At 40.2% G+C, this 20,115-nt stretch overlaps 1 protein-coding gene across 1 annotated transcript; it reads right to left on the bottom strand.

Moving 5' to 3' along the window:
* Positions 1-805: 805 nt before the first annotated feature.
* Positions 806-19,524, bottom strand: nsmce4a (NSE4 homolog A, SMC5-SMC6 complex component). Its single transcript, XM_073027685.1, has 11 exons — positions 19,264-19,524; positions 17,722-17,802; positions 17,243-17,373; positions 14,364-14,509; positions 14,103-14,202; positions 9,778-9,868; positions 9,031-9,125; positions 7,001-7,049; positions 6,825-6,910; positions 6,529-6,611; positions 806-977 (listed from the first exon to the last, which is right to left on the bottom strand). Exons 1-10 carry the CDS (start codon positions 19,481-19,483, stop codon positions 6,549-6,551), a joined length of 1,062 nt encoding a protein of 353 aa, XP_072883786.1. The 5' UTR covers positions 19,484-19,524; the 3' UTR covers positions 806-977; positions 6,529-6,548.
* Positions 19,525-20,115: the final 591 nt, after the last annotated feature.

Genomic DNA, 20,115 nt, shown 5'->3' with positions numbered 1-20,115 from the left:
TAATCTCTCTCTCTTTGTATCCCCTTCCATATCTAGCATTTTGCCATCACCACCAAGTCAGTATCCTTGTTCCCTTTTCCCTCCCACCCTCATCTTCCTCTTTGGCTACTTCAAACTTAAACCAGTCCACAGTTCTTCATCTTCCATTGTATCCACTACTACAATCAACATTTCCCCCCATTCCTGTCAGCTACCAGGGATCACAAAATCATCCTGCTCTGTGACAGCCATCTTGAACTTCCAGTTGCACATCATTTTAACTTGGCTTCTCATCCCACACTGAACCATCCATCCTTAATCTTCCCTTTTGCTAGAGGCCAAACAAAATACAAGAATAACATCCCACACTCCATTTGGGAAGCTTTGAAGCAAATGGCATAAACACTGACTTTTTCAATTTCAGGTAACCCACACACTGAACTGCCTACCTAGTTCCTTTTTGTTCACTTTTCCTTTCTGCTCCTCTACTTAGTTCCATCAGCCTATCATCCTTTCCCTATCTCATTCCACCCATCACCTCGCCTTGTACTGCTGTATACAATGGCAATTATTCCTCTTCCCTCTCAGCCTGTTGCCAGTCTCACCCTAAAACATTAATGCTTCCCCTTGCCTCTTCAGAGTTTGGTGCACTAAATTCTAGCATCCTGTTTTCTGTAATTGTAGATGTTGGAAAGTCTTTCTGAATTCAGGTGCCAATGTTTATTGCAGAAAACCCAGCATCTGATCAATGGAGGCTCCAAGTTCCTAAATTGGGGATTCACCAATCAGAATAGTGTTGACAAGCAATAAAATCTTACATGAAGAATTAGAATAAATTAACCATTTATTTTGAAAATGTAAAAACCGAAAACATGAAAAAGAATAAAAATACAATGAATTTTATCACATTATTGTATAAATTTCAAATTACAATTATACAAAATAATCTTCATTTATGCAGAACTCCCATCTTCTATTAGCTGTGGGGTACAAGGCACCTGCAAAAATTAAAGGTTAGAGTTATCTAAAGAAAAGCAAATGGCACTTAAAAAGCTAAACAGTCTTGATATCAAAATAGAGCTTGAAAACTTCTGCTGGAGCCTGCAAGCTTGCAGGATGTGTTTTAATAAATGTAAACAAAGAACAGAGACAAAATATAAATGTCATATTTTAAATAGAGCACAAGAAATCTCAGCATGCAGATACATGCTCAGAAGAATGACAGCACAGACTCCTTGTACAAGGCTTCGCCTTTGGGCTATACCTGCCACCATCAGGGTTTCACAACCTTTTTATGCCATGAACCCCTACCATTAACTGAGGGGTCAGTGGACCCCACGTTGGGAACCCCTGCTCTAAGACAGCTTTGATGATAATGTGGTTTCTGACATCAAGACCGTTTTGGCTACTTCCCTATTCCTTTGGCACTTTACTCTTCTTGGTTCTCAATTTGTTTCAGCCCTTCAACTCATAAAATTCTCATTCTCTTTTGCCTAATCACCTACTGTGAGAAGGTTCTTGATGATACTCTGCTTACATTCCAAGTGGCTACTCATACTCAAACACATTCTCTTCCTAGAATCCACTGCCTTCCAATCCTCCTTTAACCTTACAAATCCCCACTTGTTTTCATTGCTCGTCCATTGGTATAGTCACCCTGTAGTCTTGCTACTTCCATTAAATTTAATGTTCAGTCATTTTCTTCAATTGTTCTCTTGCAGTACATTTCCCCACAGACGTGCCCTCCTAACATTATTTTTTCTTGTCTGAACTCCCCCAATTCACTTGCAACTTAACTTTAGCATCCATTTACATACCGCTAATCTACTCAACCAAACACCAATGCACACCTTTGTCACTCCAGTTCCAAATTAAAATCACTAATCTGGACACTCACTCTATTACACCAGTTATCTCCACTTCTTTAGGTTTCAGAAATGTAGATGGATTGTGACAGAGGAATAATCTGCTTGGTTATTCACCAACAGATCTCTGGCTAGGCTACAAAACACCACCAGGCTCAGTTTGTGCCCAATGCAACTAGTCAGGATCATTGAATTTATGCTCCTTTGCTGCAAAACCTATTTAAATTGTTCATTTTTCTTGACATCATTTTCTGCAAATAGCAAAATGACAGGAGCCACGTTTACTTCAACAATACCTCTCCCAACCCTCCTTTCTTGAAATCATCAGGTTTCATCCACTTCTGGGTGTGTGGAAATTTTCGCTGATGAAATATTTGGAAGTCTTGCCAGTGTCTTTGTCCCTGCAGCAAACTACACTTCCTGGTCACTCACTTCATTGTCTCAAGGAAACCACAGAAATTGCTTAAGACTAAACAAGACCATTTGCAACTTAGTTGTTTAATGGTACCACACATGATCCTTTTATGCCCCTTCTTTAATATTGCTGTCCCTGTGTAGCTCATTTGCAGCCTAAATGTTTGGAGCCACATCCAGACCTGACAATTCCAACAAACTCCTCACCAGTCTCCCCTGGTTCTTCACTCCACAACCAAATCTACACTTCATGCCCAATCCTTATAAATCCCTTTCAACAAAAAATCATTTACTTACCAAGCTGCATTGACTCTTACTAGTTGCAATTAACTACCTCAGATTCAAAACGGAGGACACTCTCCCCCCAAAAAAGAAAGTTTTCTGCTGCTTTGCTCCCTAACTGCCTTCAGTTTGACTATTCTGAAGATATCTTCTTTCTTCCATGTACGTACAACAATACAGCACAGAAAAATGCCCTTTGTCCCACTATGTCTGCACTCACCATGATGCCAAATTAAAATAAATCCATCTGCCTGCACATAGTTGACATCCTCTATTTTCTGCCTCTCTGTGCAACTGTCCAAATGTCTCAAACATTGCTATTGTATTTTCTTGCACTACCTCACCTGGTAGTGCATTCCACACACCTACCACTTCGTGCAATTATGGACAATTCCTATTTTTAATTATTACCTCACTGGCAACTGAACCTTCAGTGCTCAAGCCTTAAACTCTGAGATGACCTCCCCAAATCAGCTTGCAATCTCTTTTGTCTTTGATTAATGAAATCGCTGATTAATGAAGGTTTTAATTATCTTAAGAGATCAGCTGAATTTGTTAAACATACATCGAAACAGAGTGAAAAACATCATTTGTGCCAACTACTAACATAATCCAAAGATGTGTTGGGGGCAGCCTGCAAGTGTCGCCATGCTTTTGGTACCAAGATAGCATGCCACAGCTTACAAACCCTAGAATGTATGCATTTTGAATGTGGTAGGAGCACAGGGAGAAAACTCTAATGGTCATGGTGCAAATGTACAAACTATTTAGACAGCAGTGAGATCTGAAACTCAATCTTCCAATCACTAGCGCTGTAATGCATTACACTAGCTACTATGCTACCATGCCGCCCTATACTTCCTTGAACCTCAATCAAATTCTGTTTATGAATATTCTTAACATTCTTACTGACTAAAGTTGAAATTGTGCTTTTGTGCTTAATTTGATAAAATTAGACTAATATAGTGTACTCGGAGGTTGATACTGTATTAGTCTAATTTTATTAAATTTCAAACTCCCGAGTATTGTGCGAGAAATACAGCTAACATCAACAGGACATCTTCCACATGTTCACAGACTTCAAAAAAAGGCATTTGATAGGGTGTGGCATGATGCACTCTGGGCCACAATGATGAGATACAATGTGAGCCAGAAGCTCATCCAAACCATCAAGCAGCTCTACATTAAAGCCAGCAGTGCAGTCCTTGTTCAAGGCATAGTTGGAGTTTGACAAGGCTGCCTCCTTTCCCCCACACTGTTCGACATTTTTCTGGAAGTAATAATGACAGATGTCCTGGAAGATCATACCAGCGCAGTCAGCATTGGAGGACAGATCATAACCAATCTCAGGATTGCTGATGACTTTGATGAGCTGGCAGAAAGTGAGAATGAATTGGCCTGTCTTGTGAACCGATTGAATGATACAGCTACCAGATATGGCATGGAGATCAGCATAGAGAAAACGAAACTGATAAGAAACAGTGAGGAGCCAATCACGATAAAATCACAGTCAGTGGACATAAACTAGAAACTGTCAAAAGGTCCAAGTATCTTGGTGCCATTACTAACCAAGAAGGATCAAGGCCTGAAGTCCTTGCAAGGACAGCCCAAACAAAAGCAGCGCTTGCCAAACTAAAACCAATCTGGAGAGACAATAACGTCGCTCTCAGATCGAAGCTGAAACTCCCGCAAGCATTTGTGCTCTCCATCTTCTTATATGCATGTGAATCGTGACAGCAGAACTGCAAAAGTAGATCCAGGCAGTAGAAATGAGATGCTTCAGAAGGCTCCTCAACATCTCCTATACAGGCCATGTCTCAAACAACGAAGTCCCCGAGTTACGAACATCCGACTTATGGACAACTTGTACTTACGAACCGAGGAAGAAGAACGCCGTCCGCCATTTTAAGTTGTTGCCATTGACACTGTGTTTGAGTGTTTAATTTTGTATTTGGCTTAAAATTTTCTTAGTAAGATTCACCCTGACCCCACACTCCCCCCCCCCCCCCCCCACCCCCGTTCCGGTCGGCTGGTGGCGCAGTGAGATCAGCGCCGGGCTCGAGAACAGAGTTTCCCCGAGTTCGATCTAGTGAAAGACTGCTCCCGTGCCAAGTTGATGTTGATCCAGTGACTCCCGTACCATCCGTGCCAGCTCGCAACTCGATCTCATTAAAAAAAAGGCCACCGCCAGTTTAAATCCCCAAGCGGAATATTGTGGAGGATCAAATACCCAAACCCAGCACAGCCCCCACTTCTCCCATTTAGCCTGTCTCAGTGTGGTGGAGTTTAGGACCTGGGAATTCAGTGTGGTGGTCCTTAGAACCCAGCGGACCTCAGGAGCCAGTGCAGCTCGGGACCTGCCGCCTGCAGTGTTTCTGTTCCATTGATGGGAAGCAATCGCAATCGAAAATAAAGTGGAAATAATAAAGCATTTGGAAAGAGGTGAAACGCCATCAGTCATTGGAAAAGCGTTAGGCTACAGTTAGTCAACAATCAGAACAATTTTAAAGGATAACAGATAAAGTGAGAATAACAGAGCATGTGAAAGGCCCTGCCCCGATGAAAGCTACAATTACTACTAAGCAACGCAGTGGTTTAATTATTGGAATACACACGTTTCTTAAGTGTTTTATATGCATAGAAAGGTAAAATATATATGTGCTGCCTTTATGGCAGTTATTTAGTTTATAATATTTTCACTTAGTAATTTGTTAGCATTTTTTAGTTAAAGTTAGGATTGTTTAAGTAAATTCATTTGTCTGTAATATATCGCGGCTGCGATGACATCACATCTGGTTTCGCCGCGTCTTGTGGGAAAATACCGGTTTGGGATAAACGCAAGGGTGGGGGTCGCTCACATGTGGCGCCACAGTGCGAGCAGTTTGTTCTCTACGCACCAAAGACACAGTGAAAGCAAACGCTGTAAGTCATGAGATAATCGATATGTTGAATTAAAATGTTAACGCCGATTCTGTTAAAAGTAACGACGGTCGATAAGGTTTATGTTTTCGTTAGTTAAAGAGTTGGGATAGTTTGTGTTGAAGTGTATTTAAAGCAGTCAATGGAGCAGGTAGATTCTGACTGTATGCTGCACTTTAATGTAATGTAGTTATTGTAGTTTTACCTTTGCAAGTATTCACGATGTAAATGTGATATTTAGAAGGAAACAAACACTGTACCAATCTTGTATTGTTTTATCAACAGTTTTCACCATACGTTAATGTGAAGAGTGAACAGTAAACGGTTAATCTTACTGCGACCTTGTTTTCATTGACTACGGTTTACCTCGACGTTTAGTTCAGCGTTCCCTTACACCCGAGCGAGAACGTTACAATATACTATATTCTAAGTCAAACGTTTGATTAACTGACGCTAAATAATACCGGATGTACTTGTTCTGACTTGCGTACAAATCCAATTTAAAGATGGACTCAGGAATGGAACTCGTACGTAACCCGGGGACTGCCTGTACGAAGAACCATCACCCAGCACGAGACACTACCAAGATCTACTGTCCACGGTAAAGAGGAGGAAAATAACATGGTATGGCCACATAACAAGATCAAGTGGACTCTCAAAGGCCACTCTTCAGTGAGTGGTGCAGGGGAAAAGAAAAAGGGGCAGACAGAGGAAGAAATAGGCAAACAACATTACAGAGTGGACCAGAGAGAGCTTTGCCGCACTCAACCACAACCGTGAGAGATGGAGGCAACTGGTACAGCGCTCATCTGTACAGTGCCCCTACGACCCATGTGAGTTGCAGGATATGCAACCATAACAGTGTAATTTTTGTATATTCATTATATATTAAATATATATGCAAAAATAGTGTATTTATTGTTTGCCTTGTACTCAAATATTCCCAGGATACAGTCCATCATACCGAGGAACTGGTCCATGCAATTTAATATTCACAAAGATGATAAATTTTTGCAAATAGACTGAAGTACACATTTTTAAAATGTGAAGATTTCAAAAGGCTACATACATCAAATACATCAAGATTCATCAATCTCCTTGGGTGGCTGGTGGTATCATGGCATCTGCTATTTCAAAGGTATCAATTATTTCCTGTAACACAAAAAATGTACTTGTTAAGATATAATTTAGTTAAGATTCTTTAACACACAGTGATTATGATCAATGTTCTACATAAAACTAATATTAGGAGTGTATATTAATCTAACTGTGATGAAACCAGCACCTAAACCAAATGAAGAAATAGAATACAATCCTGAATTTCATCAAGAACATAAGTTTGTTAGCTTTTAATACTATACCTACCCTCCAATCTTGTTGGCTCAACGAAATAACCATCTGTTGTCTTTGTTGTTGTGGCCTGTCATTATCCATACTTTCATTTACTGGTTCTTAAAAATAAAACAAAAATAAGAATTTTCTTGGGAATATACCAATACATTTTCATTTTTTTTCCTATTTACCATAATACAGCAACTTACCAATAATTGGTAATTTGTCTTGATCAAGCCCAATGGCAGCAAAACCATCCTTTAAAAAAAAAACAAGCAATGTCTTTAAACAGTAGTTAAAAATTTAGTCAAATCCAGTTTCAATCATGAAGGTGACACAAGCTTTGGAAGAGCGCTTTACACAAAAATTGCAACTGTAATGGGTATTCAGATCAGATCTAATAGTTATATAAAGACCACTGAACTACAGATGAGAGAGGCTGAAAGTGAGATTTAAAATCAACCAAAATTCCCACCAAAAAAGCAGAGTGGTAACCTTTTCCAGACATTTATTTTCTTAAAAAGTTAGGCATGTCACCAGTCCTAGACAAGAAACTTCGGCTTTTCAGTCATACAGGAGCGCATAATTTTATTTAGGGAGAGACAGATGTAAATTACCAACCTCTTCCAAAGACCACTGACAGGAATCGCATGAATGCATTAGAAGCAGGAAGAGGCTCTTTGGCTCCTCCAACATTCAACACAATTTCATTACCACTTTCTTACACTTTCCCTATAATCCATTAAATCCCCCAAAATCCATTGTGAATGTATTCTGCAACTGATCTCCATACAGAATTATTGTACAGTTGCCAATACTAAACATTCGTTCCCCTCTGGTGAGTTTCTGGACATCCCAATCAGGGAAGGCAACAACTCTACATCTAGCCTTGCAATAACTAATATTTTACAGAGATAATCTCTTATTCTTCTAATCTCAAGAGAGTACAGGGCCTGTCTGCTCAATCTCTTCTCCGATATCATCTTAGGAATATGTCCAAGCCATTCAGAAAATATATAGATATATAAAAGCTGTCTTTTCCTTTACTAAAATGGCAGGCTGTGAAGTTAGAAGACATTTATAAGACCAGAAGTCAGACAAAAGTCTACAGCCACAGTTGTACAACCCAACTCACCCAGGCCAACCGATGTGCCTTCGTGAGCTAGTCCCATTTGCACACATTTGACCCATATACAGTACATCTAAATCTTTACTATCCAAATCCAATTATCTTTTAAACATAATTATATCTGTCCCCCCACTCCACTTCCTTTGGTAGCTTGTTCCATATCACCACTACCTTCTGTGTGGAAAAGTATGCCCCTCTGATCCCCTTTAACTTGCTCCACTCTTACTTTAAACCTCTGCTCTCTAATTTTAAGTTCAATCTGAGAAAAAAAATACCAGCTACATTATTCCCCCTTTATAAGGTTAGCCCCTAATCTCCTTCACTCTAAGGAAAACAGTCCCAGCCAACATATCTCCTCTCCTAACTCAAGCCCTCCAGTCCTGATAATGATTGGGGAATCTTTTCTGCATCTTCTCTGGCTTACATCACATATTTCTTATCATCCGGTGACCAGAACTACACACAACATTCCAGGTACATGATGTCCCACCTCTTATATTCAACACCTTGTCTGATGCTTCCTTCACCATCATACCTACCCATGTTGCCCCAATGGCATTTTTAGTTTAGCCAAGAATGGAAGAGGGGTAAATACCCAAAAGTCACATATTGAGTGTCCTGTTTGCAGGCCAATTGAAGGATTTTCAAGCAGAGAAAAAAGTTTTTTTTTAAAAATAATTTTTCCAAAAAATGTTCCTGATAAAATACAGCATTCAAAAACATCCTTTTTTTAAAATTAAGATCACACAAAAAAAATTGGACAATTCCCCGAATTAAGTGATCCTGACTAGGAACACAGTAGTGATGTTATAACTGGCTTCGGCACTAGAATTATAGAAGGGCTTCCCATTGGAGGCAAAATTGATATAATTTGAAAATGCCAGAGTAAATTTATTGGAAGTTAATCTAGATCCAATGGTAACAGCCCTCAAATGACCAACATGCAAGACAATGAAGCACAGTGAAGTTTATACATCCTTGTAAAAATGTATATTGATACCAGCAGCTGCTCAAGATGAAAAGACGATGCTCTTCCATATATATCCTTGTTGAAATATATGCTAATGCCAACAGCTGTCCTTTAAACCAATTACTTAACGCAACACTTACTCTGACAATGAAGGAGACATGGAATATATTCTCCACAGTACGTGCATAAGAATGTGGATCAATTACAAAGTCAAAAAAATTGATTGGTGTTTCAGCTGAAAAGACAAATCAATATTTTCAATAACATTATCAAAATTACAAATCTCAAAAGTAAACATTTATCTAGGAAAATGTTCAGCTTTTCTTCCAAATATTGTCATTGGATTTGTTACAGTTACTAGACAGGGCCTTAGTTTAACAAAAAGGCAGCTTCATTAGTAAACATTTGTTCTAACATCGTTGTTGTGTCAACCTTACCTTAAACTAAAACATTTTTAAATTCAAATCTTAAACTTTTAGACTTGAAAGTTGAGAATACTAACCAATAGACCATGCTGATAACTTAGAAATAAAAGCAAAGCGCGAGAAACATACGATGCACAAGTATCAAGTCAGAATATATTTAATACTCAAGAGAGGCTGAAAACAACATAATGATGACTTTAGCCACAGGTTTTCCTTATAAAAATACGTAAGACCAGGCATTTCTTAAAGTTCTTATAATTCAGTGGTTTGTTGCAATGCTGATTCACAATTGTTGTTTTAGTGATGGTATAGTGCTCAAACAGATCCATACAATTATCAGAAATAAATTTACTGTAATAGATGGCACATCACAAAATAGATTATTTCAGTACACTGGATTTTCAGTTGGAGAGATCATGTTCATAATTGTAACAGCTAGCATGCTGTATGTACCATACTTACGGTCAGATTTGAAGTACTCTTGCAATAATCCCAATATTCTCTCCACTTCCTTTTCAGTTGCCTCTTGGTGAGATTCGTCCATTTTCTTCAACTTCACAAACAAAATAGCAATTTACAGAACAAAGTTGCTCAAAATTAACTGATTATTTGTAACCTAAATAAGACTAATTAAAAGCAGCCATCCAAACTACAGAACTAGAGTTTTACTTCTCATTTTAATTCAGTTATTTATTTTTGTCATAAATAGCACTACACTCACCTACTTTTATTTGATAGGCATTGTTAAATTTCTGCTTTCTTTTTGGCCATTTCTTTTTGCATCCAGAGTTAAACTTAATTAATGTTCATGCACTACAAGAGAAACTGCACACTGAAAATCAGGAGCTCCTAATTAATTTTCATGCTGAAATCTCAAAATCATGGACTATGTACTCCTTACATAATACATTACCATTACCTAGGTAAGTTCATATGCAGACCAACTTCTACCTTGCTAGGCGGCAACTCTCAAACACCTCCCCATACCTACCCTTTGAAGAGGAGCCCACACCGGATCATCAGAAAACTGTCTCCAACATAATCACTGACCTCATCAACTCCGGAGAACTCCCATCCACTGCCACAAACTCATAGAACCCTTCCCTGCACTACTTGCTTCTACCTCCTATTCAAGATCCACAAACCTGACTGTCTGGGTAAGCCTATTGTTTCTGCCTCTCCTGCCCCACTGAACTTGTGTCCTCATACCTCGACTCCATTCTATCCCCTTTGGTTAAGTACCTTCCCATCTACATCTTGACACTTGTCATGCTCTCTATCTCCTCAGTAACTTTCAATCCTCTGGCCCTGACCACTTCAATTCACCATGTCCAATCCCTATACACTTCTATCCCCCATCAAGCTCTCCAAATCTTTCTTGATAACAGAACTAACTGGTCCCCTTCCATCACCACCCTCCACCATTTGGCAGAACTGATCCTTGCTCTCAACAACTCATCCTCTAGACCAGGGGTTCCCAACCTGGGGTGCCCACACCCCCCCCAAAATGGAATTTCAGGGGGTGCGACAAAGAGTGGCTTGTGTGCTTGAGTGACAAGTCACGAGTCATCACTCAGCCAGCTGCCAGTGTGCCTTGAGAAGTGGTAGTAACGTTTGTCCTGTTACGCCCGCGGCACCCTCCTTTTTGAGAATCGCAGAATTGCTATTGATTCGAGTCAGGAGACCCAGGAAATGAGAGAAAGACATGCAGAATCCACAAAGAGTTTGGAATGTGTCCTGGCCTCCGAAAGACGGAACCATTGATAACGGCTATTGTCTCTTGGAGACGGAATTGTGTATTGAATCCTGTACGATGCATCGAAGCCCCAGGCTTGGTGGAGGGATTGCATCAACCCACCCTGATTGACATCTGGGACCCTGTGAGTCAGGATAAAAGAAGGTCTGGGGAACAGCCCCTTCAGACGCACCAGAAGAAACGCTAGCAATCCCGTATTAGCGAAAGCCGGTGGGAAGGCCACGAGCATCCTTTTCCATTTGCGCCGGAATCGGTGGGCCTTTATCACAGAAGAACGGTTTTTAGCTAACAACGGGGAAATCAACTCCCAACAACTCTCGAAGGATTGTCATCATAAAAGGAATGGGCAAAGAACCATCTTCTCTCAAAGAACCCGTCTTTCTCTCCAACCAAAAAAGCTGCAGCTTGAATGAACTAAAGTGACTTTTATATTTCCATCGGACAATACATTATCCCCTAGACGACGATAGAGCTATTTCTTATTGATTATTATTATACCCGCGCTTTTAGATTTAGTATTGACGACGTATATTATCTGTATGTTTGCATTGATATTATTTTTGTGTATTTTTGTCAATACTGTTAAAAATAGTACCATCAGACTTCAACGGACCTCTCTATCTTTGCTGGTAAGTGACCCAGTTACGGGGTACGTAACAGTCCCAAGCACACTCCAGTCTCCCGCTGCCCGAGTCGAGAGAGACATAAACTCACTCCAGTCTCCCGCTGCCCGAGTCAGCGTTGAGGATTCTCATCAGTGTTACCTGGAAGTTACACCCCAGAGTTGAGGAGTCTCATCAATTTACTGTTTACAATTGTTTCTGAATAAATTAGAATCTAATTTTTCAATTTATATTTGCATTTTATGCACTGAGTTAAAAGTTTTTTTTAAGTTCAATTTGTTCACCTGCAGTATTGTATGTGGTTCAAAAATTAGAAATTAGACTTCTTCATCTTCAAATGTGATATTACTTTTGTAGTGGGTGCGGACATTAATCAAACATTTCCTAGGGGTGTGGGGCATAGAAAAGGTTTTGAACCACTGCTCTAGACTCAAGGAGTAGCCATGGGCATCTGCAGGGCCCCAACTATGCCTGCCTCTTTGTTGGTTACATAGAGCGGTCCACATTCCAAGCCTCGCTGGTAATGTTCCCGAACTCTTCCTCTGCTACACTGACAAATGCATTGATACTGCTTCATGCACCCAGGTTGAGCTTGTCAATTTCATCATCTTTGCCTCGAACTTCCAGCCTGCACTGAAATTCACTTGGTCCCTTTCTGACACCTCCCTTCCCTTTCTCGATCTCCATCTCTGGAGACAAACTGTCAACTGACATCTTTTATAAACCTACCAATTCCCACTGTTATCTTGACCATACAGTTTCCCACCCTGCCTCCTGTAAAAATGCTATTCCTGTTTTTTCAGTTCCTTTGGCTCGGCCGCATCTGTTCCCAGGGTGCGGCTTTCCATTCTGGGACATCAGAAATATCCTCCTCCTTAAAAGAACAGGATTCCCCTTCCTCCACCAATGATGCTGCCCTCACTCACATCTCCTCCATTTCCTAAACATCCGTACTCACCCCATCCTCCCACCACCTTAAGAATTCCTCTTGTCCTCATCTACCACCCCATCAGCCTCCTCATCTTCCGCCATCTCCAAAGGGATCCTACCACTAAATATATCTCTACCTAACTCCCCACTCTGCCTTCCGCGGGGAACACGCCCTCCGTGATTCCCTTGTCCATTCACCCTCCTAGCACTTATCCTTGAAAATGGCCTAAGTGCTACACCTGCCCATTCATCCCCTCCTTCACACCCATTCAGGCCCCGACAGTCCTTCCAGATGAAGCACCATTTCACCTGTGAATCTGCTAGAGTTGTCTATTGAGTCTGGTGATCCCGATGTGGGATTGGTGAGACTCAAAGTAAAATGGGGAAATGCTTTGTTGAGCACCTCCACTCCATATGCCACAAGCAGGACTTCCTGGTGGCCAAACATTTTAATTCCGATTCCGATTCCTGCTCCGATGTCCATCCATTGCCACCTCTTATGCCAAGATAAGGTCACCTTCATGGTGGAGGAGCAACACCTTATATTCCTCCTCCAACCTGATGGCATGAATATCGATTTCTCTCTCAAGTAAAAAAAATTGCCACGCCTCTCCTCTTCTTCTATTCCGCACTCTGATTTCATCTCTTTGCAATTATCTACTACCAACCCCTGGGTCCCCTCTTCCTTCCCTGTTGCCTCTGATCCACTCTCCTTTCCTATCAGATTCCTTCCTTTCCAGCCCTTTATCTTTCCTACTCACCCAGCTTCACCCATCAACATCTAGCTATCCTCCTTCCCCTCCTCCCCAATTTTTTTTAATTCTGGGACTTCTTTCTTCCTCTACAGTCCTGAAGAAGGGTGTCGATCTGAAGCATCAACTGCTTATTCATTTCCATAGATGCTGCCTGACCTGCTAAGTTGTTCCAGCATTTTGTGTGGAAGTTTCTATACAAGTTAATTTTTAGTTTATTTTGAGGAAAATGACAGGAAGTTTGGAAATATTAGCTAAATTAATACCATCATGTTATCTCAAAATCCAGACAACAGATAATCACTGTATATAAATCTGATTACACCACAAAACACTCTGCAATTCTGTGCACATCAACAGGAAATTCAAGTTATGTTCTGTCTCAAGAGGCGCTGTTTGTTTTGTATGCAGTTTGTCTTGTACAAGCATCGTTTGCTGTTGGTAAGCTTTTTTACATCACTTTCTGCACAGGCTAATTCAGATTTTGACAATTCTATATTGAATCTAATACATGTTTTACTTAACTTTCTGCAATTTCAAAGTTTTCTCATTAAAAATCCTGAAGAAAGCTTCTGCTTCAGATGATTTTTGAGAAGGTGTTTAACTTCCTGCCTAGCTTTGCATGCAGTGCACTGCAAGAGCTGTAGAAGTTAGTTTGGTGCAGAAGCAGGCAAACTTGTGCTTGAAATAATGAAATACACAATTCTTAGTTGCTATCAAACAAACCTGTGTTGGCATTATTCTGCGTTCTTCCTTTGTTGGAACTTTCTTCTGCCTCTCTGTTTTCTGTCGTGGAACTGGAGGTTCACTTTTGTAAGATCCCAGCCTGCACCATAACCATAACATGGTAAACTTTGTAATAAAAAAAACTAAAATTACTTACACCATCTCAATTTCTCAAAGCACTTTACAGTTAATGAAATAGCCAAGTATGGTACTGAAAGAAAATCTATTGTGATAGATAAATGGGAAAAATATTTAACTTACATATAATGAAAGGCTGGAGCTCTTTTAAAATACTTTACAGCTTCATTTCCTAGTCTAGTCCAGGCATCCTTTGGAAGCCACCCTGCAGATTCATCATCATCATCACTCCCTTCAGTTTCCAGCCGTCTCAAACCCATGAATGTTAACTGCACAGCAATAATTAGAAAGCAACATAAATAAGGAAAGCAACAAACTAACAAAATCATTTTTTGACAATGATAAACTCATAAAATTTGGCAGATTAAGATTTATACACAAACTTTTATTTCATACTTAGGAGAGATGCTAGCTAAGAAACAAAATCTAAAACATGTGCATCCCCACAGACAATAATCTAGACAGATATGACAACTCAGCTGACATCTCTTTACAATTTAAACAATGTATTGATATATTCTTGCCAAAATACTCCTGTGGCATAACTGTATATTCTAACTTTTATGAGGTAAATGTCAAGGAGATTTAATTATAAAGCAATACCTTCAGTACAATCACTATCTTATCTGCTGGAATCCTTTTCAAAATGTATCAATTCATGGCTCGAGAGGTTTGTTGCAAAGGCATGCACTTAGTGACAAAGGCTTGAGAAATTAGCAGAGAACCATATCAACTGTTGGGTTCATTTTGGTCAAAGTCTTACAGGAAAGGGAGTTCTGGGATGTACATCCAAATACAATGAAGGAACAGTAATCTAATTCACTAATTAGGATGCCATAGATTTAGAGGGAATCAAAAAGCAATGGCATTTCCACATGGTTGCAGGTCGCCATTGTTCGTGCAATAGATAGCAATTTTTGGAAGTTCTGCTGGAGTAGCTTAGAAAAGTATCCACTTTTGACATTGTAGGTGGTATACCCTGCAATCATAGTATGCTTGAGCAGAGCTAGTGAATGCTTAAACACAAGAGATTCTGCAAATGCTGGAAATCCAGAGCAAAACACACAAAATGTTGAAGAAACCTAGCAGGTCAAGCGTCATCTATGGGAATGGATAAATAATCGATGTTTCAGGCTGAGACCCTTCATCAGGACTGGAAAGGAATGGGGTAAGATGCCAGAATAACAAGCTGGAGGTACGGGAAGGAGGACTAGCTTGAAGGGGATAGGTGTAACCAGGTGGATGTTGCTAGTGAATGTTTATGGTGATAGATGAGTCAAGCCTGCTGCTGTGTGCTGGATGGCACTAAGCTTGAGTGTTGAAGATACAGCTGTCCAGGAAGAAAACTATTCTTTTACACTTCTGATTTGTGCCTAGTAAGAGACGGAAAGGCTTTAAGGAATTAGAAAACAAATCTCTCACGGCAGGATATTTAGTCTCTAACCTGTTCTTGTGGGAACATTGTTTTACCTAGCTAGTCTAGTTAAGTTTCAGGTCAATATGACCAGGAACCCTTCCATTTCTGGGAACCTGCTATCTTTTTTTTCTGCTGGTGTGCAACTCCACAGAATTAAAGCAATATGTTAAAGTTAGTTAGATCCCATTTTTCATTCATGGTTCCCAACCTTTATTATTCTATGGACCCCTACCATTAACTGAGGGGGTCTGTGGATGCTAAGTTGGGAACCCCTGTTTCTCATTGAAGATCTTAATACATGGCATGTAGGAATAGTATTATTTGCCATATATCAACCTATGCCAAAAAATTTGATAAGCCATGCATGTACTACTTCCTTTGCTGAGGCCATAAGGATGGCATTCAAACTACGTAAACATAATACTTTCATATCTCATACTACCAGGTTATTAACTCCTCAACCATCAGGCCATTGAGCCAGTGAGATAACTTCATTCAATTTCACTTGCTCATCTCTGAATTGTTCCCACAACTTTTGGACTCACTTTCAAAAACATGAGATGAAAAGTCCTCGATATTTATTGCTTATTTATTTTATTTTCCTCTTTTGCACATTTGTTGTTTTGCCATCCTGTTGGGTGCAGTCTTTCATTGATTATATTACGGTTCTTGGATTTTCTGTGTATGCCCGCAAGAAAATGAATCTCAGGGTTGTATACCGTGACATATACGTACTTTGGTAATAAATGTACTTTGAACTGCTGACCTTACAATAGAAGGCCTTTAATGATTCACTAAAGACTGCTCATCTTGGGATGTTGTCCAGTGCCTTTGTCTTTGATTTTGGCTAGATCTTGCTGAAGACCAATTCCTGCAATAACATGGATCTTAGAAGTCCTTGATGGGTCATTAACTCAACACTTTGGCTGAAAATGCTTAACCTGTTCTTCTGCACTTACATGCAGGGCTCTGTCAGTCTTCCCCACCCAGCTCAATAACTGTGCTAGATCAAGAGTTGTGTCATGAGCTTACCAATTGCAGTGAAATACAACTCTGCTGCTGCTGAAGAATCATGGCACCTCTCAGGTGCCCTAACCTGAGATTCTAAAAGTGTTCTGATCACACCTAGTGCAGCGGTAGCACTGGAGAACACAAGAGAAAATACCCTGCCAGACAACCTGATGCCAGACAATGGAGCTACCTGATGCAAAGACAGGACTTTGACTCCAGTGGTTATTCCACTAAGGATGCAGCTGCCAGGGTCAGTACTCAAGGAGCAGCAGCTTTATCCCTTATGTTGTTTCACAGAGCACCTTCTACAGAACCAATCTGATAGCAAAGACCTTCAGTGGATGGCTCTCTTGGTTATCAGTATAGCGATTACACCAGAAATCTGCAATTGCAAAGCACAATTACCAAGCAAGCTGTTCCACAGCCTTGCACAAAATTTGAAGCAGACCCGAAGACAATTCCATCTTCTAAACTTGGAATAAATTTGAAAACTTCAGATTTTTCAATCTGATAACCACTTGACAGCATCATTCCTTGTGCCTTCAACATTTTAAAAGAAATGAAATATTCTTACCAGTTCCTCTGCAAAGACTGATGGATCAAATACCATCATGTCTGTGTGCAGCTGATTAGCTTTCTCTTGTCCCAGATTTGTAGCAAGTACAAGAAACTGAGCATCCAGGGCTGCCTCGCTGGTCTGACGTACTGAAAAAGGAGCACAGTGAAGCATTATTTCAGTTTTCTTAAGAAGTTTTGAATCTTTCAATACAATCCATCTACTGAACAATGTCACCACGTCATTAAGGGAGTAAAAGAAAATGTCAATTGACTATCAAGAGAATTCAAAGGTAGAAAATGTATCAACAAATGCTAAAATCACCTAACCACTTTTAGTTAAACGTTTTAACTACTGTAATAACAGCAAAAACTTAACAAGTGCTACTGTAGCTATACTTTGATTCTTTGAGTTGACTTGAATTAAAATAAAACTTCAGGCTTTTATTTTTCCTGAACTATTTCATTCCAATAAATGTCAAGTTAAATAGCACTCACCATTGGAAAACAATTTATTAGCTTCCTCCAATGCTTCTGTTAATTTATTACTGTTGGGTCTGATCATGTCCTCCCGATTCTCTGAAACATTGAATGAAGAGAAATAAAGCACTTCAGGAAAAAACTGAGTTACATTTGTGATTATGACACTTGTCGAGAAGGTTACATAAATAAGAGGCGATGAGGTCATGGCTCAATATCCAATAATAAAATCTTATGCCACTGGATGAGGCTTCAAGGTCTGCAACAAAAAAACAAAGTACTGGAGAAACGCAGCAGATCAAGCAGCATTGATAGTGTAACATTTCAGATGGTGCATCAGAACAGGCATCAGGTCTCACCTAAGAGTGACAGTTCTGTGTGAAAATCAGAATATAATTCAAAATGGCATGCAAACTGCAGATCAGTATGGCCACTGAGGACAAAACATTGGTGTTCCATTAAATCAGGGGTTCCCAACCTGGCTTAATGATATTGGTCCATGGAATAAAAAAGTTTGAGAACACCTGCACTAAAATGGCTGTCTATTTTATGGTTAGTCTTGCCAATGTTGAGGAGGGTACATCAAGAACACCGAATGCAACAGGTGAGCCAATGGCACCCCTTATTGTTGCAGGAGAAAGTGCCCAGCACAGGGAGGAATGGGATGGGTAGTTTGGTACGGATGAACAAACCAGTAAGTCACAGAGAGAATTGTACCTACAGAAAACAGAGGAAATGGGTGAGGAAGATGTGGTCTGGATGTCCAATGGACAACACAGTTAATAAGAACCAGGATAAGCAGATATTCAAGCGACAAATGAAAAAAAATTCAGAAAACTGAAGATGTCGGAAATCAGAAAAAAACCCACAAAATACCAGAAGAATTCAGCGCAGTTCTTAGAAAGGGTTCCATCTAAAATATTAGCATCTTTTCACAGCTCCATAATGAGCACAATTCTCCCTATCATTAAGTTATCAAGCAGTGGTAGTCAATAAGGCCATATCCATCACCAGTGACCTTTGCCATTTGAGACATGCCCCTATCCCACAACTACCCTCAAGGAGGAGGTAGAGAAGCCAGAACATCCACATTCAACTTCCTCCCTTCCACCATCATATTTCTGTGCAATCCAGAACTACCGCATTGTTCTTTTTTTATACTTTCATCATACTTGATCATAAGCCTGATTCTACTTCTAGCAGTTGTTCTTAGAAATATAGCCTGTAAGTACCATTACATGGCGCCCATGTTCAGAATCCCTCTCTGTCAGTAAATCGATTTCTGGAGAGCAGAACAGATCGTGTATTCTAGTTTCACCTTCCACAGATGATGCCTGAGCATTTGCATAAGTCTGTATATCATTTCGGACTGGTTTTACTACAATTTTTGAGTTATTTACGGCACAAAGGTAGCACAAGTTATTCTTGCTTTTGTTTATAATTCCCGACGGCTGTGCCAGGGTGAAAAGTGGGTATTTTCACCTCAGTGGCAATGAACCACCGGCTGAGAGCAAAGAGAGGCTTAATAAGCCTCTGTACTGAGGGAGAGCCGCCACTCACGCTGAACACTGTTGATGAGCTCCCGGTACTGGTGCCTCAGCATCCTCCGGCGGTTCGGGTCATCGTCCCGGGCCCCGTACGGGATGCCGCCTTCGCCGAGGTCCTCGTCCTCCGTCATGGTCGAGTCGGAGACGACCGAGTTTCTCCTGCCGCGCGGCTGCCCTCCGGTGCCGTTGGAGGTGCTCACCGACTGCGAGCGGGACCGATTCCTCTCCGACATCGGCGCGGGCTTCTCCGTTCGGCTTACGTCACATGTCAACAGTACGCGCTGATGTCATTGACGTGCACCGGAAGTTGGTGCACGACGCCTGTCTTCTTCCCTTTGCCCTTTCGTTAGCCGTAGATGCCTTCGAATGAGAAAGGTTAACGCCTAAACGTGTTACATTTTATATAAATAATGAATAAGATCGGTTTTCCAGTCGTTTCTGAGATTGGATTCAAATGTTCTCATCCACAGCTACTGCCTGACAGTTGTAAAACTAGTTCATTATGAGAGAAATATTGAGCTATGTAAGGGTTATTTAAAATATGAAGAGAGAGTGAGTAAACGTTTCGATATAATGACACAAGATGTTCAAATGTTGTATATAAACTTTATTTGTTTTCATTCATTATTCTGGCTTTTAAAATTTAGTATCAGAATCAGGTTTAATATCACTGACATATGTCTTGGAATTTGTTAACTTTGTGATAGAGAAAAAAACAATTACAGTATGAAAATATATTAAGTAATTAAATGATAAGTAGTGCAAAAGAAAAGAAAGTAAGAAAAGAAAATGTTAACTCAGTGTAGATGGTGGAAATATAAATAACTAGAATGTACTGCATATATTCAGCAGGCCAGACAACTGA

This window comes from Hemitrygon akajei, chromosome 23, assembly GCF_048418815.1.
Source record: "Hemitrygon akajei chromosome 23, sHemAka1.3, whole genome shotgun sequence".
Classification (NCBI taxonomy): domain Eukaryota; kingdom Metazoa; phylum Chordata; class Chondrichthyes; order Myliobatiformes; family Dasyatidae; genus Hemitrygon; species Hemitrygon akajei.
This window is presented reverse-complemented; position numbering and strand designations above follow the sequence as displayed.

What these genes read in the sequence shown, in the direction of transcription:
- nsmce4a (XM_073027685.1), bottom strand. Translation starts at nt 19,483, where the DNA reads ATGTCGGAGAGGAATCGGTCCCGCTCGCAGTCGGTGAGCACCTCCAAC. An exon ending in AGAGTACTTCAAATCTGACC is followed by an intron (nt 9,126 to 9,777) that starts GTAAGTATGGTA and finishes TTGTCTTTTCAG; the next exon opens with CTGAAACACCAATCAATTTT. An exon ending in TGAGCCAACAAGATTGGAGG is followed by an intron (nt 6,612 to 6,824) that starts GTAGGTATAGTA and finishes TTTGTGTTACAG; the next exon opens with GAAATAATTGATACCTTTGA.